The sequence below is a fragment of the Doryrhamphus excisus genome, chromosome 16 (assembly GCF_030265055.1).
Source record: "Doryrhamphus excisus isolate RoL2022-K1 chromosome 16, RoL_Dexc_1.0, whole genome shotgun sequence".
Lineage (NCBI taxonomy): Eukaryota > Metazoa > Chordata > Actinopteri > Syngnathiformes > Syngnathidae > Doryrhamphus > Doryrhamphus excisus.
In genome coordinates, this window is record NC_080481.1 from 14,061,262 (window position 1) to 14,087,948 (window position 26,687).

At 41.6% G+C, this 26,687-nt stretch overlaps 2 protein-coding genes across 2 annotated transcripts; one reads left to right on the forward strand and one right to left on the reverse strand.

Moving 5' to 3' along the window:
* Positions 1-31: 31 nt before the first annotated feature.
* On the reverse strand, positions 32-16,726 carry bltp3a (bridge-like lipid transfer protein family member 3A). Its single transcript, XM_058050766.1, has 21 exons — positions 16,461-16,726; positions 13,296-13,458; positions 12,125-12,163; positions 11,906-11,997; positions 11,643-11,832; positions 10,564-10,704; positions 10,198-10,368; positions 9,441-9,621; positions 9,277-9,363; positions 8,891-9,061; positions 8,085-8,212; positions 6,379-6,520; positions 5,688-5,881; positions 3,942-5,149; positions 3,636-3,820; positions 3,416-3,555; positions 3,179-3,329; positions 2,797-3,053; positions 2,133-2,241; positions 1,974-2,029; positions 32-1,811 (listed from the first exon to the last, which is right to left on the reverse strand). The coding sequence occupies exons 1-21, from the start codon at positions 16,502-16,504 to the stop codon at positions 1,695-1,697; spliced, it is 3,966 nt and encodes a 1,321-aa protein (XP_057906749.1). The 5' UTR covers positions 16,505-16,726; the 3' UTR covers positions 32-1,694.
* An 818-nt stretch (positions 16,727-17,544) lies between these two features.
* On the forward strand, positions 17,545-25,703 carry LOC131104054 (protein ILRUN-like). The gene is made up of 5 exons (XM_058050777.1): positions 17,545-17,787; positions 19,304-19,458; positions 20,372-20,569; positions 21,972-22,300; positions 23,814-25,703. The coding sequence occupies exons 1-5, from the start codon at positions 17,630-17,632 to the stop codon at positions 23,847-23,849; spliced, it is 876 nt and encodes a 291-aa protein (XP_057906760.1). The 5' UTR covers positions 17,545-17,629; the 3' UTR covers positions 23,850-25,703.
* Positions 25,704-26,687: the final 984 nt, after the last annotated feature.

Consider the following 26,687-nt stretch of genomic DNA (forward strand, 5'->3'; position numbering starts at 1 on the left):
TTACATGGAAGATTTCACAAGGAGACACCTGTCATCTTTGAAGTAGTTTATGTAAAAATGCAAACTCCAGTGTATTTTTAGCCACACAAATAATAACATGACACATTATTCATGCATTAGACACACTGACCCGCTGTGGAGTGCAAAGGATGGTGAGTTGATCAAGTAATGAGTTTGCTTGCAGATCACTGACTGCAAATGCAAACCAAGAAGACGTCGCACTTCCAAATTTGAGGATGTGCTGAGATGGTCACAGAAAGTAATTCAAGTGAAACCACTTGTAATCCACATCTAAACATCTAAAGCACAGACATCACATCTATGGCCTAACTAATCTTTGACATGTTCTTGGTTGAAAACGACCACATTTTTTTTATATTGCTTAAAATGCAACATTCCACTTTCCCGTATTCATTGCTAGAAAGGCAACCAAAGAAAATGTGGCACGCCTTGAAATGAGTGCACTGGCGAGTTACAGCCACAAGAGGTCTCCCGCGTGCGCACACATAACTAAGACTTTAAATAGTGAAACCACATAATACGATGACAAAAGATAACATATACAGCACATTTTAAATAAAACATTCTTGTATTGTATTACACGCTGTGCAGTGTTAATGCACCGTTCACTCAATCATTTTGCATAAAAAGCAACGTTGCAGCTGGTCTGCCAATACATAAAAGTTGACATTAGAAGTAAACATTGAGAAGTGTGCCTTATGTGACACAGTGCATGACCATGCATAACTAATGCCACTAAACTGTCTTTGAATGATATGGCTCCAAAATAACGTGCAGCAATAGTGAACCATAACTTGTTGATAATTATTTAAACACACACACGTAAACAAACAGGCATTGTGTCACTCTCCATTTGTGGGAGGTACCTTCTTGTAAGCTACAAATGAGCCATTAACAAGGCCCCAGATTATATTTTACGACATGTTTTAACGCATCAAAAAATCCGGTTTCCTCTGCATTTTGTAACTTATTTTCAACCAGGCTACATTTAATGCATATGTAAATATGGATCTACTTCACAGTTGCACTCTACAATATAAAGTCATACTGGTAATTTGTGTGGGAGGAGCGGCTGGCTGGTGGCTGTGTGGGAGTGCCTGCGGGGGTTTGACATGTGATCCACAGCAAACTATCAATGGGAAAGAATTTAAAGCACGGCGTTGTCTAACCTAGCATGCTGCGTGACAAATATTAAAGACACACAGTGAGTCAACACTAACTTGAATGGGAAAACACCCGAGTTAATGAGGGATGTCTCCACAGCCTGATAGGAGTATTGCTACTGTATTTGTACACTTAGAGCTGGTTTATTCCAAAAAATTATGCACTATCACAGTGGATCTGAAATTAAACATAATTGAAGGTGCAGACGTCCAGATTTTATCTTATGGATTTCATAAAATAGTGTAATTCATCCATTTGGAAATACTGTATAGCAAATGTAAATTATGTTTATATGGCCTCAGGTGCATTTGGAGAAATTGTCTCAATGTCTATACTATATTATAATCATATACAGTGCCATCAATTTACTAAACAATTGTTATCTTACCGTTTTCCCCTTGAGCAAGCACCTTAGTAGCAACTTGTATTCCAATCAACATCTTGTAATCATCGTGGTCTGAAGGAGTAATGCTGGTTTCTGACTATTCCTCAGCAGGAGCAAATCGGATTCAGAGTGAAAACTTGGGGTCATACTTCTTGATCTCCAGAAGGAGGCGATCTCTGTCACTGAGGGCCTGAGCGAGGGCGACCTCAGCATCAGAGAGCTTGGACTCCAGGGTTTGCCTCTGTAATGGCGGGATTATTAGATCAGTTAGTGGCGTCATGGCGCTTTACAGCAAACTGTAATTGTGATGTATTTGTGTCACAATGAATTTCAGTCTTTACTCCATCTCCATATTGGTGCATCCAAATCACGTATGAATGGTTGTGATACAAACGTTACTTACCTCATTCGGCTTTTGAACAGAGCAGCAGGACATCTTTGGTTTGTCCAGGTCTTCGGCTGAAATCCATGATGAAAATAATTTTATTGCCAGTAAACACACATATACACCATGATCATGCCATGTATATTATCTAAAATTTAGGAAAAAAAGTGTGAATACCTTTGAGTCTCATGATGCCATCATCACTGCGCTGGAGAAGTAGTTGATCAATAATGAATGTGGCTGAAGTTGGCTGAGGAGCTGTTGGGTAAACTCTGGGGTTATCGTCCTATAACATACAAAAGAGCATCACTTACACATTGGGTCAATGAGCTGTGTCACAGAAGTTGCCTAGTGTGAATGCACCCTTACACACAACAAGATGAGTGTCACTTCCCAAAATAAAACACAATACATTTTCAGTCCTTATATTGAGTCTGTGTTAAAAAAAATAAATTAATACACAAATTTCTAAATTAGGGCGGCACGGTGGTCTAGGGGTTAGCGCACAGACCTCACAGCTAGGAGACCAGGGTTCAATTCCACCCTCGGGCATCTCTGTGTGGAGTTTGCATGTTCTCCCCGTGCATGCGTGGGTTTTCTCCGGGTACTCTGGTTTCCTCCCACATTCCAAATTGTCCATAGGTATGAATGTGAGTGTGAATGGTTGTTTGTCTATATGTGCCCTGTGATTGGCTGGCGACCAGTCTAGGGTGTACCCCACCTTACGCCCGAAGACAGCTGGGATAGGCTCCAGCAACCCCCCGCGACCCTCGTGAGGAAAAGCGGTAGAAAATGAATGAATGAATGAATTTCTAAATTAAAAGTGACTTCAGCAACCCACCTTTACAGTAACAGTTACATTGCTCAAATGCAACTTGATTGGCTGACCGTCAACGCTGAACTCATCCTCAAGAAAAGGCCCAATGTTTGCTACAGTGGAGGCTAACAGCTCAGCATGACAGTCTTGCACTCTCACATTCAGTGCGCCCAAAGACTCAGTTGTGTCAGCGTGCTGGACTGCAGATGGGCCGGTTTCTGCCCGCATACACAATGCAGCAGAGCCCCTGCTACTCTGTCCGTTCTGCTTGTGGGCGGGAGCTGCAAAAAAAAAACAAAGAAGAAGTCGTGGGCCAGGTAGACACACTTAATTATTAATCCACTTATATGGTTAGAGTTGGGAAAAGAATTGTAATGTTTTATGTCTGCACCGGTTCTATAGTTACCTTGAATAACACCAGCCAGCAGATCCGAAACTCTGACATTGCCCATCTGTACAGAACTCAGATTCTGGGCTTGTACAGCAATAGCTTGGTCCTCTCCCTTTATTTCCAATGTGCAGGCTGTCCCACTCAGAATCAGTAGCAACACAGACGACTGCAAGAACCATGTATGACATAAAAAAAAAAACTATCATTTTGCCTGATATACAGTCTACAAGTAACTTCGTGGAGGAAACCCACCATATCTTGAGATACATCCTCTGTACTCAGTGACAAGGAGCTGCTGAGATCAGCCGAAGAGCCTCCTTCCGTGCCGGGAGCGGGGCTGCCTCGACTGCCTGCAGGATTGATACTGAAATGTGCAGAATCTCCACACGAGTCTGGAAACATCAAAAAGAAACACATTCAGAATGCACAACTGTGTCATATCGAGACATTGCATTGGAAACATTCTCAGCACCTGACTCCATGACAACAACAAAATTGTCACTGACATCACTGCCCACAGAGAGATTTTCATCTGGCAGACTGCCATCCAAGATGGCGCTGTCAAATGAATTCTGGGAAGGCGACTGCTTCATCATTTGGTGCCGTAAGCTGGCTGCCAAAGAGGGGGTGGACTCTTCTGGACATTGGACTTGTTCCCTGCGAATGCACAAGAAATAGACTCAGTTGTGAGGAGCCAACAAAAGCATGTGGTGCGCAGGATGGTATCCAGACGCCTGATTATGTTGTCACAAGCTCAGCAGGAGAGCGCGGCACTTACTTGGCCTGAGGACTGAACAATTTGCTCATCCCCGAGCCGCGACTCAACATGCTGAAGGCGTCTTTTGTTATCGAAAATGCCCCTTTGGTCAAGTCCAGCGAGGCACTGATAGCGTCTTTGGTCACATCTTTAGTGACGCTGATGGCGCTTGACAGTTCCCCCTCCAAGCTGAAGGTGGAGGGCTCTCGGGAAAGGGCGGGGGAGTTTCCGGGTGTCAGTTGAGGTGACTGGACAGGGGTTTCCAAAAAGGCGGTCAAAGCTTCACCTTCCGCTGCCTCCTCAACAGCCTCGCATGCTTCCTCTACTGCACCATCTTGTTCATCTTGATCAAATGTAGTGAGAGCTGTGCTGAGGGAGGACACACCATTTTCTAACCCGCTGTCCCGGGGGATCAATTCCGCCGTGTGATGACTAGGGGAGATGTCAGAGTCTGTTATGCTGGGGCTGTCTGTCTCCGGGGTGTGTGGGGCCTCTTCCTCGGGCTCTGTGACGGCTGGTGGCAACAGGAGACCCACTTCTACCGAGTCCACCAACAAGGCAAGACAAACTGTTGCCGGTTTTATCTTTTGGTCACAAGCTTGCTTAATGTCCCTTTGATCCCGACTTAATTCCACACCCAAACGTGCAAGAGTGTCCTTCATTCTCAGCAAAGCAACATACTGGTAGTGGTTAAGCCACATCTTCAACGGAGTGATGGTATGAGCCATCAAGTGGACGGAAGCAAATAAAGCATCTTCTTTAGGTTGTTCTGAGGACGGAGTGGAGGGGGAACATGAACTACTGACCCAAGCTAAAGGCTGGCACATCCACACAGACATAGTAAAAGGTTCAATAAACGGTTGCGTTCTCCCTTTGGGGAGTTTACGAGCTCCGTCAAAACCTAAAGAGACACGGGATAGGCTCAAAGACCAGACATCTTGGGACCGGAGTTGCTTTGTACCAGCTGGCGGAAGTGTAGTCTCCTGCGAGTGTTGAACGAAATTGGGGGGTACTGCGCAGAAGGCACTGTGGTCTCTCGGATAAGGACAAGGTGGCATGGGTTGAAAGAAAGAACAGCTTGCAAATGTGTCACAGGTAATGTTGAGGTCAATTCTGGAGCCATGAGGGCAGTAGCGGGTGTTGCCCAGAGCCATTTGAGGTATGGTAACAGAGAGGGACTGTGGACGCTCTGGATGATCCAATATCGAAGAATCCAGGGGTATTATCACCTAAAGAAAGTAAACCGTTAAAACCCCTCCGAGATTGTACAGTAAACCTCGGATATATCGGAAATTCGCTCACAACGGACAGATAAAAAAGAACCAATTTTTCTGTAATGCATTTCCAATAAAAATTCATTGCATATATCGGATTTTTTATCACGGATTTCGCCTATTTCGGACAAAATCTCCAGTCCCGTTCCAATGCATTTCCATTAAATTTCCCTCACATATATCGGATGGCCGCATCATGGTGCTCCGATTCGCAGAATCGTGACAGGCCGCTATACGACGTCATTTGCAGCGTTTGCAGCGTTGCCTGCACGTCCAGGTACATTGGAAACATAGTCAAGGAAGTGCCTTTTTATAACGGATAAAATCCAATTTACGCATATACCGGATATAAATCCGATATATGCGTAAAACGGACATTTTCCGGTATACACATATAACGGATTTCGCTTATATCGGACAAAACCAGTGGGAACAATTGAATCCGATATATCCGAGGTTTACTGTATTTTAATATCAAAATACACCAGTTCACCTTGAGCTGAGCTGCATCCAGACGGATGTCTACATGCTCGTCTGCTATGCTGCTGTCTTGTAAGTGGTAGAACGCTTTGACCTGATCCAGAGTGTGTAGCAGCCCTCTTGAAAACAGATTTATCCACAACACACTCTCTGGGTCCACACACAGCTGGAGGCCGTTTACTTGGGCGTACAAGTTTGATGTTGGCACTGAAAATGAGAAACAAGGCAATAGTTATTAGCATTATAATTTTTGTTTTAGTTTTTTGAAGCGGTGGTGGTGGGCTGCATGGGACCTCTGAAATTTTCTTTATTATGATTTATTTGGAATATCGTTCAATAAATTCACTTCTGTGAACTGCAGTACCTTCATCAACACACCGAGAACTACTGGCTGTGGAGGAGGTATTGATATATTCTAAAATCATCCATACAGCATAAGCCATTGGCCTTAGTGTCTTTCTCCTCATTAAGCTGCTTAGAACTGTAACAAAGTGAGGCGGTGTTGTATACGGTCATCTACAGACCCCCCAAACACAACAAAATATTTATTCAGGACTTTTCTAACTTTATCACTGCAATGTTGATAAAGTATAAGAGCATTTTCATTTTAATGTTCATGTTCATGCAGCCCTTTAGCTTCCACGATCAATTACATGTACACACTGAGTGAAACTGAGAAGTAAAAAACACACTATGCAAGTTACCTGACAAACTGGGGTTGTTGGGAAAGTAGTATTCGGTAAACTGCAGATGAACTGCCGGTACGTTGTCTGGCAGATGTAGAGCTTTACGATTACATGACAACAAAGGCTTTGTTTTTTTGTTCTGACGGCCCTTTGTAGACACCTGAATGAAAAAACGTAAATACAATAAAAACAATAGCAACCAACAATAGCAGTAAAAATGTAATTTCACAGATAAAGTATTATAGATGGCTATTAGTGTAAATATGGCAGCAAAAGTTTGTTATTTCTGTTTTGCTGTGTTTGGTTTCTTTATGTGCTCCTTGTGTCATGGCTGTGTGGAGTGACCTGCAGCCGCCCAATTCCTTTATACAAACTCTTCTAACCCTTCTATGGCACCGAGTAAGATCATTTGATTTTTACACAGAAGTAGAATAATGTGATAACCGTTGCAGTACCGTTTAATTCCATTTTATTGAGCTGCATCTTGAGCACAAAGCCCGATTTTGTTGGGCCACTTTGGCAGTATACTCTCTATGACCGTACCATCCCCTCAAAGGGTAGGATTCCATGTGTCTTCAACAGTCCTGATATTGCAAGACTAGACTGGTGGGAACCATAGAAACAGGAGGAAGCCTATCGAGCAGTCAGGCGGGCGACCAGCACAGTTGTTGAGATTGCTCTGGGTGCTTTGCCATGAGTAAATAGTGTTATGGAGACTATTATTTACAGCTCGATTTCAATTAAAACACTCACACAAATTCTATAATAGAGATAAGTAAAATATTAAAACAATATAGACATCATTCAAAAATGAAAAGACAGTTCTCCCTTGTTCAATTGCTTTTTGCCGTTCTGTTTTTGTTTATTTTGTTTTTATTTACTGTGTCGGGATGAACATGCAAGTCTTTAATAGAGCGGCTTTAAAAGAGAGCTACCTTTGCTGAACAGGCAAGCCCAGCTTTACACTGAACACACCTCGCTAACCCACTAATCTCGCTTCGCAGTATACCCCATGATCTGTTATTTATGTTTTGGGTTTTTGTTGTGTTTTGTATCGCATGTGCTCTCTGTGGTCTTGATGTGCACCTGTGTCTCTTCCTTCTTCTTCTTGTGTCAGGGTGGCTAATCAGTACAAGTATTTGGTTCCTTCAGGTTGTCTTAGTATGTCTTTTGTGGTGAGTCTTCATTTTGCGATCTGTAGCTGCTTGGCTTCTCGCATTTTTTTGTGTACTTTGGACAGTCGCATGTTTATCATACTATTGTCGCCACTCCCTGTTTCCCCTCTTTTGGGTCCACCTCGCTTTGCCACTGCACCCTCAACCGTGACACATTATTTCATAAAATGAAAGTGAAAAAAAACAACTCCTCAGGGTCTCTATCTAAAGGGGAACTAAGAGTATCCTTAAAATAATCCTGAAACACGAAGGGAAATTCAAGACAAACTGCAAAATCAAATGATTAAAAGATGTTGTTGTGCCAACCTCCTGCAAAGAAGTGAACTATTTTTGCCTGATTGCTCTGATTTTTGTCTGTAGGTGAACAAAGCAAAAAAGCTCAAATGTTAAGAATATTGAATGACCATCTAAAATACACAAATACTATTTATAGTTATAGTGTATGCAGCATTTATGTTTATGCTATGATATTAACCAGCCTGCGGCTGTGTGACACACTGCGGAGAAACATTAGAAGGTAAATCAAATCAAGGCATGATAAAAACTTGCCTGGTGAATGTCAACGTCATCCATCCGGACCACCACACAGCTCGACCGCAACCTCTTCAGTGATGAGTTCTGGCTTCTGGTCGTCTGCTCTTTTTCAGCGAGCCTCGTCTTTGGACTGGTTGTGCCGTCTAAGGTGAGTGAAAACACCAACTGCTTAGCTCTTTTTGTGGTGAATCGCTTTGTAATGATACTTCACAGTATTGCTGCAATTCTAGTTGCTTATGATTTGGTATACAATTGCAGATCTTCTTGTGACATACTGATCATGTTTGAGGCGTTGGAATAATATCGATTAATTTTTTTTGGCGCCATTTATGCCATTGTCGATGGATTGGATGTCAACATCCACCACTTTTGATTGCAGATACGTACTGCAGCTAAATACTGATGTGTACAGTACAGCGTCAAATCATTCATTCATTCATTCATTTTCTACCGCTTTTCCTCACGAGGGTCGCGGGGGGTGCTGGAGCCTATCCCAGCTGTCTTCGGGCGTAAGGCGGGGTACACCCTAGACTGGTCGCCAGCCAATCACAGGGCACATATAGACAAACAACCATTCACACTCACATTCATACCTATGGACAATTTGGAGTCGCCAATTAACCTAGCATGTTTTTGGAAGGTGGGAGGAAACCGGAGTACCCGGAGAAAACCCATGCATGCACGAGGAGAACATGCAAACTCCACACAGAGATGCCCAAGGGTGGGATTGAACCCTGGTCTCCTAGCTGTGAGGTCTGTGCGCTAACCCCTAGACCACCGTGCCGCCCAGCGTCAAATCAACAAAGAGAAAATATCCATACCTTGAGCCTTTTTTGCAGGCGAGTCATTGTGAGCCTCAGGCACCTCGGTATGTGGCCCTGGAAAGTCGGAGGCCTCAGCTCTTCTCTGGTACTCCTGCAGCAGTTTCGCTGCCCACTGTGCCTGAGCCTCCATGGCTCCACTGTGCCGTTCCCAGTGGCGACATCCATCAGCTGTGGAGGAGCGATATCACGTGGCAGTTAAGATGTAGTCACTTCCAAAGTTACCAAACAGCAAAAAACATGGCAAGAACAAAAATACACTTCACTCTTCAGATTGACAGACAATATAACTTTCTGTAGTATCTGTCATAGAACAGTGGAGTCCCAAATAAATGACATCTAGCAGCACACAGTATAATCTAGAGTAGTAAAATGAAATAAATCACCAGGTCTGTGCACGGGATAGTAGTCAAAGCCCAACTTTCTGAAGGTCAGCTGCATGGCGCCCTGCAACACTGGAGGCTCTTCTATATCTGACATCAAATTGTAGTAGTTTTAAGAGATGATGCTTTCCAAGACGATGGTATTTGAATGTGTATGTCCCATTTACCTTCAGCCGCCGCAGAACTGTCGTTGCATACATGCAAATCCAAGCGAGAAATGAAGGTGTGGTAGGAAGATTCCTTCACATCAAAGCGATCAAAGTATTGGCTCATGTTGTTCGGTGAGCCGGTAGGAGCGGGTGGAGAATCTGTCCAAAGGTTATGAAGGACAGGTGATGGGGGAGCAGTCTGTAAGGCAGAAGTAAGAAAATTAAATCATTAATATTGTATCATTTTGTGTGAAAGTGCTTACGTTTTGGCCACACGGTGGACAAGTGTTTAGCATGTTGGCCACACAGTCAGGAAATCAAAAAGACCTGTGTTGGAATATTTTCTCCGGGTACTCCGGTCTCCTCCCACATTCCAAAAACATGTTACGGTATGAATGGTTGTTTATCTATACTGTATGTACTCTGCGATTGGCAGGCCAGGGTATACCCCACCTCTCCCTAAAGACAGCTGGGATAGGCTCCAGCATATCCGCGACCCAAGTGAGGATAAGCCGCATAGAAAAATCTGTTTCGGAAAACTACAACAAACTTGTGCAGTTCCAGTCTCATAGGCCTGGTGTTGTACATGCAAGTTCATTGACAGAAAAACGAACATCAAAACAATAATACAGTATATTATTTGTCACAGTTTTGTAACTAGCCGCCATTTTTTTATTGACAATAACAAATATCAAACCATTATATATATGGCTGCAGACAAAAACACCCACTTCATCCATGATGTCCATCCATCCATAATCACAGTAGGCAGTACCTGCAGGGACTCTGCAGTAACGCTCTTCCTCTGCTGGGCCGACTTCTCCATGGCCTCACTGAGAGACTTGGAATAGCGGATGATGGCTTTGAGCTGGGAGTCTGTCAGCACCCACAACAAGTCATCCAGAATAAAAAGCAGCTTGGAGGCCAGCACGTTGCAGTCTTTTATCTGGAAGGAACAAAGAATGATTTGTGACCTATATGTAAAGATTACACAGAAAAAAATAGAAAAAAATTCCACAATTGCTTTTGACAATTACTCTCACAAACATATGTGTCATGCGTATATTTGTTTCTAACAGTATTAATGTAATTACATTTTCCCAGAACATAGTAGTAAAACAATGATGAACAAATGTCTCACTCTGCGTTTTAGAGCAATCCGAATGCGCCCCTGGTTGGTGATGAGCCGTAATGGAGTGCTACCTAAATCCTGATCGTCACTTTCGATGGCATCTGCCTCGATACGTAAAGTCTGCCAGTTTATTTCCTTGAATATCAACACCTGAAGCAGAAAACACAAAGTAGTGAGTATTTCCAATACTGTACAGCAGTGTTTTTCAACCTTTTTTGAGCCACGGCACGTTTTTTAGATTGGAAAAATCTTGTGGCACACCACTAACCAAAAATGCGCCGTGAAAATCAAACAGAATAGTCAATAGGGCATGCCCAGTAAAACGTAAACATCAACATCACGTGATACCGGCTTCCCCAAATTTTTCTTTCACTTGTTGGAATAACTCCGTATTGCCAGTTTTTCATCTGTCCAGTCTTGAAATTTAGTTTGAATCAAAAACGAACTTGGCTTAGTAGAGTGCCGATTGCTGGCCTCCATTTTTAAAACTGAAGAATGTCTGGATCTGCGTGTTACGTCATATCTGAGCATGCGCTGAAAGAAAGCACCCGGGATAAATTTAAACAGGAAAAGATCAAATTCAATCTTGCTAATATTCTATAATTAAACTCAGGACATGTTTTAAATATAGATAATTTTTTAATAAAACTGCACTTGTGAATAAATAGAAGGGTTTAGATTCTGTTCCACAGATGGCGCTAATGCACACGAAAGCTGCTTGCCAACCGCCAATAAACAACAGAAGAAGAAAAATACCCTGACAACTTATCGTTTGAGCGGGCACAAAATACCTCAATCGGATTGGTTAAAGGAATATTCCATCCCTGTTCAGTTCTTTCCGTTTCAGCAAATAAACCAAATGCAATTGGAATATATGGGTCCATGTATACTATTGACCATTGGCTATTAACATAATATTTGCAAATGATGATTAATAAATGCTAATTATAAAAAGTGATATTGGGTAATTCCTCACGGCACACCTGACGGTTTCTCAAGGTACACTAGTGTGCCGCGGCACAGTGGTTGAAAATCACTGCTGTACACAACATTAAAAAAAAAAAAAAACAATGTGTGATGCACTGTACCTCTCCTCTCTTTGGGTCAGTGATGCGGGTGTAGCGGAGGTCGCTGCGCTCCCATTTAGGGTTAAGACTGTTACCCTGCAGCTGCCACAACTCGAAGGAAGCGTGGAAGGCTCTGGACTGGACTTTGATGGTGATGGAGTTGATTCTAACAGACATGCCTTCCACCACTTTCTCCGCAAAGCCGTACTCGCTATCAATAGTGAGTCAAGGTGCAAATCAATTACTATAGGATGTATCGGAGGTAAGATTCCTCACAAGCTTACCTTTGGCCTGCTGTGATGGCAATAGGAGAGGGGCCGTTGGGGGGACGTGGTTCCTCGCATGTCCTCATTTCTACCTCCACCTTGTCTAAAAACTGAACAAAACGGGAAACAATTCAGCGAGTATGCACAGAAATATTCAGTGAAGATAAGGAACACAAGCCAATGTGCAAATACTAGAAGCTAATAGCTTTTGAGGGAAGGCCAATGTTAAATTCTTACCAGACATATGGGACTTGTTTTCAACTTGGTCCATTGTATCTGAAAAAGACAGGACTGCAAGGTCACTGCATGCTGTTAAAAACATTCAGAACAGCATTCTGCACTCGTTCTTATTCAGTGGGCACGAGGTGTCCCTTGCGTGACGCAAGAAAGCAAGCAAGCTGTATTTTTGGAGCATATATCCTGCTCTGGCACTGCCTCGAAATGCGTCATGGATGAGCAATAACCAAGTGTAATTAGACCAGGGGTGGGCAAACTTTTTGACTCGCGGGCCGCATTGATTTAACAAAATTGACGGGGGGGATTATGTAGTATTTTACACGCAACAGTCCATTTTTACACCTATATTTTTACACATATTTTACATGTAAAAGTGTCATGCAATCTGCTATATGTGCACTTTGAAATCATTTATTTGATGTAAAGTGTGTTATAAATGTATTATTATTATTATTGTTATTTTATTAGAATTATTATTATTATTAGTTATAGTAATATTATATTATTATTATTATTTTGTTAATAATAATATTACTACCATTATTATATTAATATTATTAACAACAATATTAATATAATAGTAGTATTATTATCATTATTGACAACAACATTATTATTATTATTATTATTATTATTATTTGTATTATACTTTTATTGTGCTTGTGCTCCTTTTTCCAGGAGTATTTTGTAATATTACTACCATTATTATATTAATATTATTAACAACAATATTAATATAATAGTAGTATTATTATCATTATTGACAACATTATTATTATTATTATTATTATTATTATTATTATTGCTATTATTGTGCTTGTGCTCCTTTTTCCAGGAGCATTTTGTAAACAACAGACCACATCAAATAACGAAATTGATAAAGCAGCTACCTCAACCATCAAAAAGTTGGCTCAGGTTGTATGTTGAGTTTAAATGAAATACTTTGGAAAAAACAGGCGGGCCATATTGAAACACTTGGCGGGCCGGATGTGGCCCCCGGGCCGTAGTTTGCCCACCCCTGAATTAGACTGTAACAGGAAAAGGGAAATAATACACAAAAATAAATGAAATATATATTTCAACACACACATATGTACATTTTGTCCCGGTTGGCCACCACGCATGCACCCGTCCAACCGGCCTGGTAATTTTGTTTTCAAAAGTGACTCACCCTGATGGCGGCTTTGTTGCAATACACACGTGTGACTGCCAGCCACGTAGGCAGGTCCAGCATGTTCTGCAGAACCTCTTCATCGAGCTCAAGGTTGGACAGTTGTCCCTCCCCCCTCAAGGTACTCAGGTTAATCTTGTCTGGGGACAGATTCTTGGTGAACCTAAAGGAGAGGAGCCAGGCCAATGACATTATTTTTACCTTTTCCATCTGTTTCCAGAGAGCTACACAGTGAAGCAGCAAATTTGGTAAATATCTCAATAAGGTGAAGATATTAATCTGAAACCAGAAACTAGGGAGTGGTTTATAGCTACAACACTAATGCGTTGTGAATGTCCAATTTGTCCACACCACAGACGTTGTTACTTTGTGATGTTTTCTGTTAAACCTGCCAGACCAGCGGAACACAGAGCTTCCCGTTCTTTTTTTTTTTTTTTTTTTTTTTTTTTTTTTTTTGTCCCGTCCAGCCATTGGGGCAGATAGTATTGTTGATCTAAATGCCCTTACATGCTAGACAGATTTGCTCTGTGTCAGGAAAGGTGTTGGCTACAACTTCCCTGTACCATGAAATTTTATTTGCCGTTATTTGATGTCTTTGTTATGCCATTTGGGACGACCGGACCGGAGCAAGAAGAAGAACAGAAAAGAAGAAGAGAGAAGAGAAAGGTGGGGGGGGGGGGGGGGGGGTTTGTAGAGGGAGAGACAAAAACAGCAGCAACAAGAATTCCCAAAACAACAACAGTGACAAACAGAACAGTTAAATGTCAGTGATGGCTAAGGGTCACACTGGAGATGATATCAGTGGAATGAAACAGTCCAACTTACCAATAGCAATAGTAACAATGAGGACATGACCCATGATAGTAAACACAATTGCAACCATACAGTTACAGTAATTAAAATCTCATTGCTTGACATCATTATTACTGTAATAATAGCATACCAATACTATATAAACATCAGGGATAAGAGAGTAGATTGTATAGAGAAGCACCCATGTGCTGTGAGTGCCCATATGGAGGTGTGTTGTGTACGTGAATGCGAGTGTGTGAATGTGTAATTGTCACTGAGAATGACAAAAGGAGAGAGACTGCCTTCTACCACCCAGCAAACCCCGCCCCGCGCAGCCAGGTCAAGCCCCCACCGCCAGAGATCCTCCGGCCCCGTGGGTGTGGGCAAAGCCAGGGCCGACTCCCCAAGACCCGCCCCCGAAGCAACCCCCCGAAGAGACCAGCAAGAGGCCATGGAGGAGCAATCCCAACCGGCAACAGGGCGCCAGCAGGCCGGAGGAGAGCCGCACCCCCGAGACCAGCGGGAGACCATACCCTACTAGGGCAGAAGGGCATCGAAGGCCACACACCCGTGGGCACAGGGGCGCCCCCGCCGGCCGGAAGGGAGCCCGTCCACGGCCGGAGGCACCGCCTCCCGCCCCCCACACACCCCCAGGAAGCAGAACCCGGCCCGCCCCAGGTAACCCCAGGCCCGACCACCGACATAGGACCGCCCCGGCCAGGACAGAAGAGGCCCGGGCACACTGCCCCATGGAGGACCGGGCGGTTGAGATGGAACACCCTACGCCAGACCCCCGCAGAGCCCCCCCCCGTATATCTACATGTGAGCTTCCCGTTCTAACAGATCACTGAAGCATCAAACTTCATCTGTCAGAGACAATCTGTGCTAACGTTTGACTTGATGGGGTTTCTTCATTGAACTATAATCCACTAGTGTAATTATTAAGACCGGTATTAGTTCAAATACTATGGCAGCTAATTAAGATTAGCGTGCTTTGAATAAGTACAGAAGTTCAAGAGCTTATTCGAGGCAAAAGAATGAAGCCATTGTAAAAACTGTTGGTTCAACAATTAAATAGTATGAAAACTGATTTTTAAGCCAATTTACACACTGGATCAGTCATCTAATAATCAAATCAAATCCATTGTACCACCTTGTAGACCATACTGATGTGATGATACGACTGGACACGGAACAGAAACACAGTCATTCCTCGCAATATTGCAGTTTATCAATCCCTCGCCACATTGTGGTTTTTCAGAAATGTGTTAATTTGTAAATGATCACTGTTTTGACTTGTTTTGACATCAAAACATATTGAAAAAGTGATATTGATGTAGTATTCTGGTCACTAGATGGCAATAATTGCAATAATTACATTAACTGCATGAAGTCTGCCATGGCATGTCTAACAAGAGAGTGAAAAAAATTAATCCGCCCATTCCGTGCGGAAGTGGTAAGTTTGTCGCGTCTTAAGTTTAGAATAAATAAATTTGAGGCCAACTAGTTAGCTTGTTAGCTGGCTGCGAGTACGTCACCCACACAGATGACGAAGAAGGAAGAGGGTGTTTGAAGATGCAGGAAGATTGACGGGGCTACAAAAAGCAGCAAGGCAACAAGAGAAAACAAAAACAGACAGAAAATGTGAGGTTGAATTTGTGGATGACATGACTATAATCACAATATTATTATTGTTATCATCAATTTTGAATTATAAAACGAATGCCACGGTTAATAGTGGATGACTGCCATGAATTATAACAAAAAAAGACCCCCTGACAGTAAAAATACAACCTTCAGCTTTGAAGAGGATGCAGATGCACTGTAATACACACATTGCACACACTGCATATAATACATGGAGTGAAGGACTGTGATTCTGCTAAGATGAATCAATATGCAAAAACATTGACCTTCAAGCTGGAGTTCAAGAAATTGCTTTTCAGTTCCAGCAGGAATGTGCAAATTCATGTTTACAAAGCAGGATTATGTGGGAGCTTCCTAATTTGCACTCTGATATTCCTACAACTCTACAGTCACATGTGTACCCAACATGAATGTCAAAATGCTGGATTCATTGGGCTTGGCAGGCAGACAATGCTAACATCATAAACGTGTATTAAAGGGACACACAATTCCAACTTCAATATATAATTAAAAAAAACACTCCAATATGCCCCTTGAATGTAATGTCCCAATCTTGATATTCAGGCCGACAGTTAACGTTTAAAAAAAACAAACAAGTGTAACTTACGGGTCGAAAGAAGATCCAAGTTAGCTATAATAGTTGGTTGTGACTGTTGACGCCGTCAGCATCAAGCAGGGCTAACAGGCTAACATAAAGCCAGATACAGTATATACACAGACACTTACCTTGACAAATGTTTCAGAATTTGCTTTTTGATAATCCCTGCCATTGTCTGCTGCGGTCGGCTTTGTTACTAGATGTACACTAGGTTGGAGATACCGCTAAATTGAATATGTGACTAGCTTTGAGCATCTCGTTCGCCATTGTGATGCTAGCTTGTACCTCAAGCCACAGTACCCGACGGCATTGGGCAGCCTTTACCCCCTTTTCGCTCTCTCTCTCTTTATCTCTCTCTCTCTCTCTGGCTCTCTCTCTCACTCGCTCTTCCACTCACTTCACATCGCAGTGATGATACAATACCGCCATCTGGTGAACACTCTTGGTCATGACAGTGTGTCATCTTTCGCTGCCATTCAGACGGCTTCGGTTAAAAATAAATAAATAAATACATACATAAACAAATATAGAACTAAATGTGCTGATTTCTATTTTTTAGATTTTATTCTCATTTTATTATTTTGATTGCTTCTTATTTTGTATATCATCAGTATTATATTTTGTATCAAAGGGGGTTATTCATTGATGTGTATGTTAAAAGATTACTTTTTTTAAGATACTGCATTTATCGGAATGTTTTGTGCTGTTTAATTTAAGATAACAAATATAATATAAAATGCACTATGTTGTACGTTTTGGTTGCAGAGCACAAAAAGTGATGTGGTGCTGAGCTTCATTGCATTAATTTCATACACACAGCTGACACAGCTATCAGAATGCTGCCAGCACACTTTGTGCTGTAAAGTGCAGTATATTTTATTCCTAATATCCATTATTCATCTGTTAAATGTGCTTTTTACACTTGGCATTATTTTGACTATAATTCTGACTGTTGATTAATGTGGATGTTCTTTTCTTTTCACTACTAAAGAATGTTGTCAGGCACGAATGGGATATGTTAATGCACACGTTTATTTTATTTATTGTGTGTGTTTTTTTCGTTTTATTTTGAGTGTCATTTTTCTGGAAGTCTGTAAACGAAGTACACACCCTGTGGATACAAACCCCGGTGCAGTAGATGGCGGTATCTAAAATGTTGCTAGCAATCCGCCCTAAACAAGAAGTAGAAGAAGAAAAAGCAGACATGCGTACTAGGCGCTGTTCACGGTTTGTTATGACAAGCCGAGGCCTTGGATCCAATCGAGAGTTTATTTTCTTCACTTGAGGCGAAGTCACGATGGAGGGTATGGACCTGGATGTGGACCAGGAGCTCATGCAGAAATTTAGCTGCATGGGCACCACAGATAAAGATATCCTGATATCAGAGTTCCAGAGGCTCCTCGGCTTTCAGCTTAACCCCGCCGGATGCGCCTTCTTTCTGGATATGACCAACTGGTGAGCTCGAGGACTCGATTGGCCTGTAGCCCTTGGTTCCATGTTAGCATTGTACGCTTCTTAGCTTACGCTATATTCGCATTCGTAGAAGAAAATACATTTATATGCATTTTAGTGTATCATGTGAATGTAGCGTTTGTGCAAGTTTAAAGACTGGTGTTAAAATTATTGTGAGTTAAGATAAGGGCACAGGATACGCTAATCTTAGCAGGGAATTTAGTTACTGTACATTAGTTCCGATGATTAAACAACATTACGGCAGCGGGTAGCATGGACATAACTGAAATGATATGGGGTTATTTCAGTATTTCCCAGTGTTGTTTTGTATAGCTTATAATATTTTTAAGCTAAACATCACTGGGTAAACGACCCGTTGAATCAGAACGTTAGTGACGCTTTAGTGTTCTCCCGAAGAGGCCTAATTTTCTCCGTAAGTATTATGTAATCAGTTTACATAATACGAAAAGAAGATGTTTACATTTCACTATGCTCCGTCATACCAATACAGGTCTGTGAGCAATGTTGCCAGATGCACGGTTACTATTTTATATGTACAATAAATTCACCCGCTGCACGATGTACGAGCAATAAATCAAAATATCTCCTGTAATGTATGATAATTTGACGCATTCAATCCACTGTTATTGGTAAACACAAACTAGATACATTGTGTGCTGCGCCAGATGTTGGGCATTGTCTCAAGTGCCTCTTTACTACCAGTTGGGGGTGCTGTTTCGCCAAGGTAAAACTGCATTATTTAAAGGTAAAACTGCATTATAAGCTAATGTGGTCATGGTCTGTGGTAATGTTTGACTATAGCAAATGGCCCATTTGGCATGTATGATGACTTCCTTCAAAATAAGCTATTTTTATGTTTCTCTTTTGCTAATTTGTCATTTTCCATCTGGCAACACTGCTGGCTAAGCGCTCTGCTGCAACTAGCTTGCTAAAAATAAAACCTGCTGCTTCATAGATGACAAGCATGTCAGAGGAAACACCCATTAAGAGCCTTTCTGGTGTTGCACTCATTTTTAACCAGTAAACAATGAACACCAGGAACCAAGATTTGTCGTGAGAATTTCTTTGTCATTGAACGTGGTCTTGGATTTACAACCATATTCACACCATGTACTGGTTTGTAACATTTGTTATTATATTTGTAGCTCTATTATAAATTGCAGTAGTATTGATTATTTTTTTGTCCATTAATCCAAAGCTTGATGTTTTGATTAGTTGAGTAATGGATTAGACTCTTGAAGGTCGCACAAACAGTGGTTTGGTTGTGTAAAGAACCAAAAATGTTAATGACTGCTTTCCAAAGTCAAAGCTGATCCTGTTTTGTCTGAAACACGCAGATAACAGGTCTGCTTTCATGGAGAAAGTCCAAGAAAAGGTTCTTATTGTGGATTGAGTTCATTGTTTTTTTTATTTGGGCAGCGACAATGTTAAACACTGACTTCTTTTTACATAAGCCATAACTAATTACTTCTTGGATGTCCTCTTTCTGTTTTTGTAGGAATTTACAAGCAGCCATTGGAGCCTACTATGACTTTGAGAGTCCTAATATCAGTGCACCATGCATGTCCTTAGTGAAGGATGTGACAATTGGCGAGGGGGAATCAGTTCCACCTGACACACGTTTCACAAAGACCTGGAGGATACAGAATACAGGTAGAGCTTACACGGTCATTTGTCCACCGCACAATTTTATTGTGTGCAAACAACTGATGGAACATCCAGGGCTTATCATTAGATATCTTTAGTGTGGAATAATGGAAGTAGCATTAAAGGGGAACTGCACTTTTTAAAACACTGCCGAAACTACTTTTCTCGGCGCATTGATACACATACTCATGCGAGTTCTGTCAACAACAACAACAGCAGCGACAACACTTAAGATGTCCGCTCTCCTTGTGCTCCAGTCCTTAGGTAAAAAAAAAAATGCTGATGCCAAACGAGCATCTTTTTTGAGTCTTTGCAACAAAATTGAGAGCTAGGTATCCTCTCTTTTGTCTGTGAATGATGCCGAGGCGAACAGTTAGCGAGGTGTTAGCTGACATCAATGCGCCAAGGTTTCGGTAATATTTTAAATAATCAAATAGAGCAAGATACTGCAATTATTACATGTTATCAGTGTACGTGTTAATGCATGATCACAGCATGTATATCAAACGATGCAACGTCATTATGGAAAATATGATGCTGCATTCAAGCTAAAAGCAATTGATTTGGATGACTACCAGTGAGAAATCCTTCACAAAAACTGTACGCATGCTAAAAGCAGGTTTTGCACAAGTCTGTCACTAGATCCTTAAAGTGAACCAGTGTCAAAAAAACAAACAAACACTATCATCAACTGGTTTCTGAAGGCTTGACTACTACCAAATGAAGAGCAGCAGCAAGATACCGACAGCGTTTGGGTTTGTAAATATCACGTGATCTGGGGTCCATGTGCACGCGTGGGTGTGTTTGCTGTGAAACGTGAGGAGTGTACTCAAATGTTGTGAGCAACTGTAACCAGCACACATTAGACTTCACACAAATAGTTAAATACTTGCTGCGTGCATGTTTGCCTGTCTTCCAGGTGCAGAGTCGTGGCCTCCAGGCGTTTGCTTGAAATATGTCGGAGGAGATCAGTTTGGTCACGTCAACATGGTAACGGTACGGTCTCTAGCCCCCCAGGAAATGACGGATGTGAGTGTGCCTATGCAGAGCCCCGTGTCTCCTGGGATGTACCAGGGCCAGTGGAGAATGTGTACAGCCACTGGACTTTACTACGGAGGTAGGAGAAGCAAAACATGCACCAAAGGCCATATTCCATTACTGTTTTCTGATATATTACTTTTCATATTGACTGCAAACATCTATCCAATTTTGATTTTGTGCCGATATTTTCAATTGTGTTGACATTTACCGAATACTTGAAACAATGTGCACAAGTCAAAATACATTACTCTATTGGTCGCCATCAGCAAATGTTTTCCATATTTAATGTATTATTTGATCTATGCAATTGTCATAGTTTTGGTTTTAATTTCACAGGAGTTGTTTTACCCTCACTCCATCGCGGTTCACATTTCGCAAACTCGCTGATTTTAGTTTCTAGTGTTTTTTAAAAACAATTTCACATCATAAGAACATTGTTACAGTCCGAGTCTGGCCCTTTAAGAACAATTGCATTGTGGTAACCCAATGCACTGTGCAATTATATGATTTATTCATTCATTCATTTTCTACCGCTTATCCTCACAAAAGTCACGGGGGTGCTGGAGCCAATCAAGACAGGGTACACCCTGGACTGGTCCCCAGCCAATCACAGGGCACATATAGACAAACAACCATTCACACTCACATTCATACCTATGGACAATTTGGAGTCGCTAAATTAACCTAGCATGTTTTTGGAATGTGGGAGGAAACCGGAGTACCCGGAGAAAACCCACGCATGCACGGGGAGAACATGCAAACTCCACACAGAGATGGCCGAGGGTGGAATTGAACCCTGGTCTCCTAACTGTGAGGTCTGCGCGCTAACCATTCGACCGCTGTGCCGTATATCACTTAGTTAAATAAAAATACTTTAGTCAAATATTACTATAAACAATGGCATTCATATTCATAATAATGGCATTCATACCTATGGACAATTTGGAGTCACCAATTAACCTAGCATGTTTTTTTTGGAATGTGGGAGGAAACCGGAGTACCCGGGGAAAACCCACACATGCATGGGGAGAACATGCAAACTCCACACAAAGATGGCCGAGAGTGGATATATGATTTATATTATTTCTTAAATCTGCAAATTTATGGGAATGCAAATGCTTAATCATGAATATGTGGGGATCCGTTATACGTGAAGCTAAATTAGCATTTTTGCAGCAGTATTAGAATGGATTTGATTGATGTCTCTGGAGGTCATTGCTTATAATGAATTACTATGTCATGAAACAGCCCCAGATCTCAAGACCCATTAATCCAGCAGCAAAATGACTCCCGTGTAAATATTTAATTCATGTAGCCTCATGATAATTACATAGTTGTCATAAGAGTTAAGCAGCGCGGCCATTTTTTGTTGCTTTTTTTGTTGTATCGTCTGGCTATTCCAACCTTTTAATCAAAAAATATATAGTCATATCTTACATAATAATTCAGTTTAATAATCCACACTTTTATTTTAACAGATATAATTTGGGTGATCCTAAGCGTGGAGGTCGGAGGCCTCCTTGGCGTCACACAGCAGCTTTCGTCTTTCCAGGCAGAGTTTAACACCCAACCTCACCGCAGTCTGGAAGGAAACTACAACCCCTTTGCCTCACCAGAGAGAAGCAAGTGGCCCAACAGCAACACCAGCCTCCACCATGACAGCAGTCATAAAGTCTCAGAGGAACACTGGCAAGGAAGCCCGGACAACCAGCAGCAGCAGCACGATCAGAACGGACTTTCACATAACTCTGTGGACATAGTAGCTAACAGCCTACAAAGCAATCTGTCAATAGTCTCTTTTAACCAGGTAAGTCGTACTGAAGTAGAATTACAAGCCTTGCATATGAAAGTACATTTTTGCAGTGTTGACCCTTCCATTGCATGCTGTTAGTTCACTTCCAGGCCACATTATGACTAATGGCAGCCCATTATTGCATAATCAATGCATTGAGTTTGTCAGAATTTGCAGGTTTTTGTTTGTCTGCACATCTCTTGAGGATTGACTACAAGTTCTCAAAAGGGATGAAGGTTCGGGGAGTTTGCTGGTCACGGACCCAAATCATTGTTTGTCACCAAACTCTTCTTGAAATGTAGTTTTTTTGGAGGATATTTTGGTACAGTAAACCTCGGATATATCGGATTCAATTGTTCCCACTGGTTTTGTCCGATATAAGCGAAATCCGTCATATGCGTATACCGGAAAATGTCCGTTTTACGCATATATCGGATTTATATCCGGTATATGCGTAAATCGGATCAGATCCGTTATAAAAAGGCACTTCCTTGACTATGTTTCCAATGTACCTGGACGCGCAGGCAACGCTGCAAACGCTGCAAATGACGTCGTATAGCGGCCTGTCACGATTCAGCGAATCGGAGCGCCACGATGCGGCCATCCGATATATGCGAGGGAAATTTCATGGAAATGCATTGGAACGGGACTGGAGATTTTGTCCGAAATAGACGAAATCCGTTATAAAAAATCTGATCTATGCAATGAATTTTATTGGAAATGCATTACAAAAAAAATCGGTTCTTTTTTATCTGTCCGTTGTGAGCGAATTTCCGATATATCCGAGTCCTATATATCCGAGGTTTACTGTACCATTCTTATTTGTGGCTGTGTTCTTGCCTTGGGATTTGGACTCATTCGAGAAAATGGTTTTACCCTAGTCTATGGGAGTCCAATACCATCCATCCATCCGCTTATCCGGGTCCGGGTCGCGGGGGCAGCAGTCTTAGTAGGGAAGCCCAGACTTCCCGATCCCCGGGCCACCTCCTCCAGCTCCACCGGGAGGTACACCAAGGCGTTCCCAGGCCAGCTGTGAGACATAGTCCCTCCAGCGTGTCCTAGGTCTGCCCTGGGGCCTTTTCCCGGCTGGGCATGCCGGGAACACCTCACCAGGGAGGCGTCCGGGAGGCATCCGGACTAGATGCCCGAGCCACCTCAACTGATTCCTCTCGATGTGAAGGAGAAGCGGCTCTACTCTGAGCACCCTCCCGGATGGCTGAGTTCCTCACCCTATCTCTTAGGGTGAGTCCAGCTACCCTACGGAGGAAACTCATTTCAGCCGCCTGTATCCGCGATGTCATTCTTTCGGTCAAGACCCAAAGCTCATGACCATAGATGAGGGTCCGGTACAGTGACCGCATTACTGCCGAGGCTGCACCGATCCGCCTGTCGACCTCACATGAGGTCGAGTCCAATACCATATAGTGAAAATACAAATTTGGCGATCACTGCTTAAGTTAATGTGACATTGTATATTTAAAAACTTTTTACTCACACTTTTTTTTTAACAGTTTCCCTTTCTTTCCAGGGTTTACAGGAGCCCTCCCCTTTTGGGCACTCTTAAATCCTGGGACATGTTTTAGAGAAGCTGCAGTAATAAGCGCTCTGGAGTCCCGACCACATCAAGAAGAGAAGGAAGAGGAAGTATCAGGAGGGTCTGGAATCACTTTATGCAAAGCAGGTCTACTCGCGGAGGCAGCAGCTGAGGCTTCATCCCACGGCCCTCGTGTGCACGTGTGAATGCTAAGTTAAAAATTAGTGCTTATGCGTCTTTTGAGTGATTTTCTTTTTTTTTTTTTTTTTTTTTTTACAGTTTTTAGGACAGGTTTTCTTTGTCCAGAGTGCAGAGGTGTGTGTATTCAAGAACTCGTGGGTGGGTGGGTTTGTTTGTGTGTGTGTGTGTCCACATGTGAGTGTGTGCAAGCTGAAAGAAACTTTGGAGGAAAAGCCATTTGTTTTTGCCAATGTATTCTCCAGTTTCTCCTCTGATTTCCCCAATTCATCAAGTTAATTGTGGGGTTCCGGACACAATCCCTTTAAGAAAGTTGAATAGTGTGGAAAAAATGACATGTCCTATTTTTTTATAATACACAGCTTATAAGACAAAATAATATCTTACGGAAAATATGTGAAATTAAAGTCAGGTTGTACACGTTTCATTCTCAACCATTCACTTACATTATTTTTCAATAATATTCACTGAAGTACAAGTACAGTATCCTTTAAAATAAAGTGCACTACAATTGTCATCCACTGGAGGGTATCACTTTCACTCATACTGTGCTAGGTTACCCACTTCATCTCATACTCTGACACCTTTCTGCAAATTATGGCTACAATATTGTACACTAATTCTATATTCTAGTCTTTTATGACCCTTCATACTATTCATTAAATTTACATTCAGAAACACAAATGAATAAACAGTGTTTTGTACTAAAGTATATACTTCAATTAGATGTCATAGGAATATTCATAAACTAAAAGGCACTATAAAAGGTTATAAGAGCAGATATTTATGAAAATAAAACCATAGCTTTTATATCCAATAGCATATATTTTACCAATGATGCTGTTTAAACGTCAACACTAAATTCAACAGTATTGTGATTTATTATGCTGGACCTAATTTAATTAATGCAACATAGCAACTGATTTACATTATACTGCAGAACCTCAGTTGAGTTAATACGAGGTGCTATAAAGAAATGTAAAACAAACATTTAATCTTTTGTTTTAATTTGAATGTATTTGATGAATGTAAAAAGAGGAAGAAAAAAAATTAATTTCCCAAAGACTCAATTGTAATTGTGTTGTGTACTATTCTGCTTCTTCGTTTTTTTTTTTTTTCGGTCAAATGCAAACCTCACCAATGTTGTTTGAGGGAGTAGCACATTTAGCGTCATCTTCATATTGTTACTGCATAATTAGTAGCACTGGCTGATCTATGCACTGACTAACATGGCCTCCGAGGTATGTGTGTGTATATGCACGTTCTTTCCCTCTACAGTTGAGTGCCAAAGGGCTATTTGACTGTGCCAGTGAGTCTGTCAATCATAGCCAGTTAAAAGTACCTTGACGGGTAAATTGCCATCAATGCAGCTGTAACCCAAGTCTTGAGGGGAGCGTGACGTTTGAAAACACCAGCTTAACACATGCCGCAAAACCGGTGGGCCGCTCACATATTCACAACAAAAACAAAACAAAACAAAAAAAAATCCCAAAAAAGTCAAAGAGCACTGCTAGAACTCGCTATACTCTGTTTTTTTACCTCAGAATGTTTCCGATGGTCAAGATTGCAGAATGAATTATAAAATAGAATATTTGGTAGTGAGGGAGTGATAACTGTTGGAAGCTTTTTCTCTTGTATGGTTGACGAATGTTTGTATGAATAAATTATCACAAAAAAAGGGGAGAGCTTTTGTCATGTTTATGTTGCAAAGCTAATTATTGTTGGTGTTATAATGTGCTAGCTTAGGTGGCTACTTTTAAGATGACTATAAACTTCTGGGAGTTGTTTTGCATTAAGATATGCCTTTATTCGTCCCTCAGTGGGGAAATTAGCATTTTTTTGAAATTTGAAATATGCATTTTTTTAAATTTGAAATATGCATTTTTTTAAATTTGAAATATGCATTAATGCATACTAAAAGTGTCATATCTGGGTAAACTTACTTTGGCACTGCATCAAACAGATACGTGCGTGGATTCAAAACAACCCTCTGCAGCTAACATCAGACAAAACTGAAGCTAAATGCTAAAAACAGTTAGCTTCTTAATAGCTGCCTAGCATGGGGAGGGTTGTAACTGTAGTACTTAATACTAAGCAATGTTCAAATTGATTGTTACATATTGATACATATTTATCTGATCAACCACAGCAGAGTGGGCGTGCCTGGAGGCGGAAGCACAAAATCCAAACAAATACAGCTGGAATAGGTGCAGATTCTGGAAAATCTAGAAAACTTTGGAGTCCACAATACCAAGGACCAAAAAATGAGAATAATACGTCCACTTTAGGCATTATAATTTATGACAGAAATTTATTTGCGCCGCCCCGATTTTAAATACTAGAGAAACTGATCAGAGTTTATTTTAATTCAAGTTTGAGAACCATGTTTCCGTAAATCCCGATTTACGATTATTTACTGGGTTTTAAGAATAAGAATGACACCACGACCGCTGACAAATGTTTGACAACGGTTTTATGATGCTTCACTGAGAGAGAAAGTTTTGCATATGACTAGGCTTATCTGATCTCTTTTTTTTTTTTTTTTTCTTCCCTGGATGAGAACGAGGAGTCAGGTTACATGCTCGCCTGCCTGGAGGCGTACTGGTCGGCATACGACTCCACTTAACGGCTCCACTCCTGACCAGCAGCATTAAAACTACCTGAGGAAAT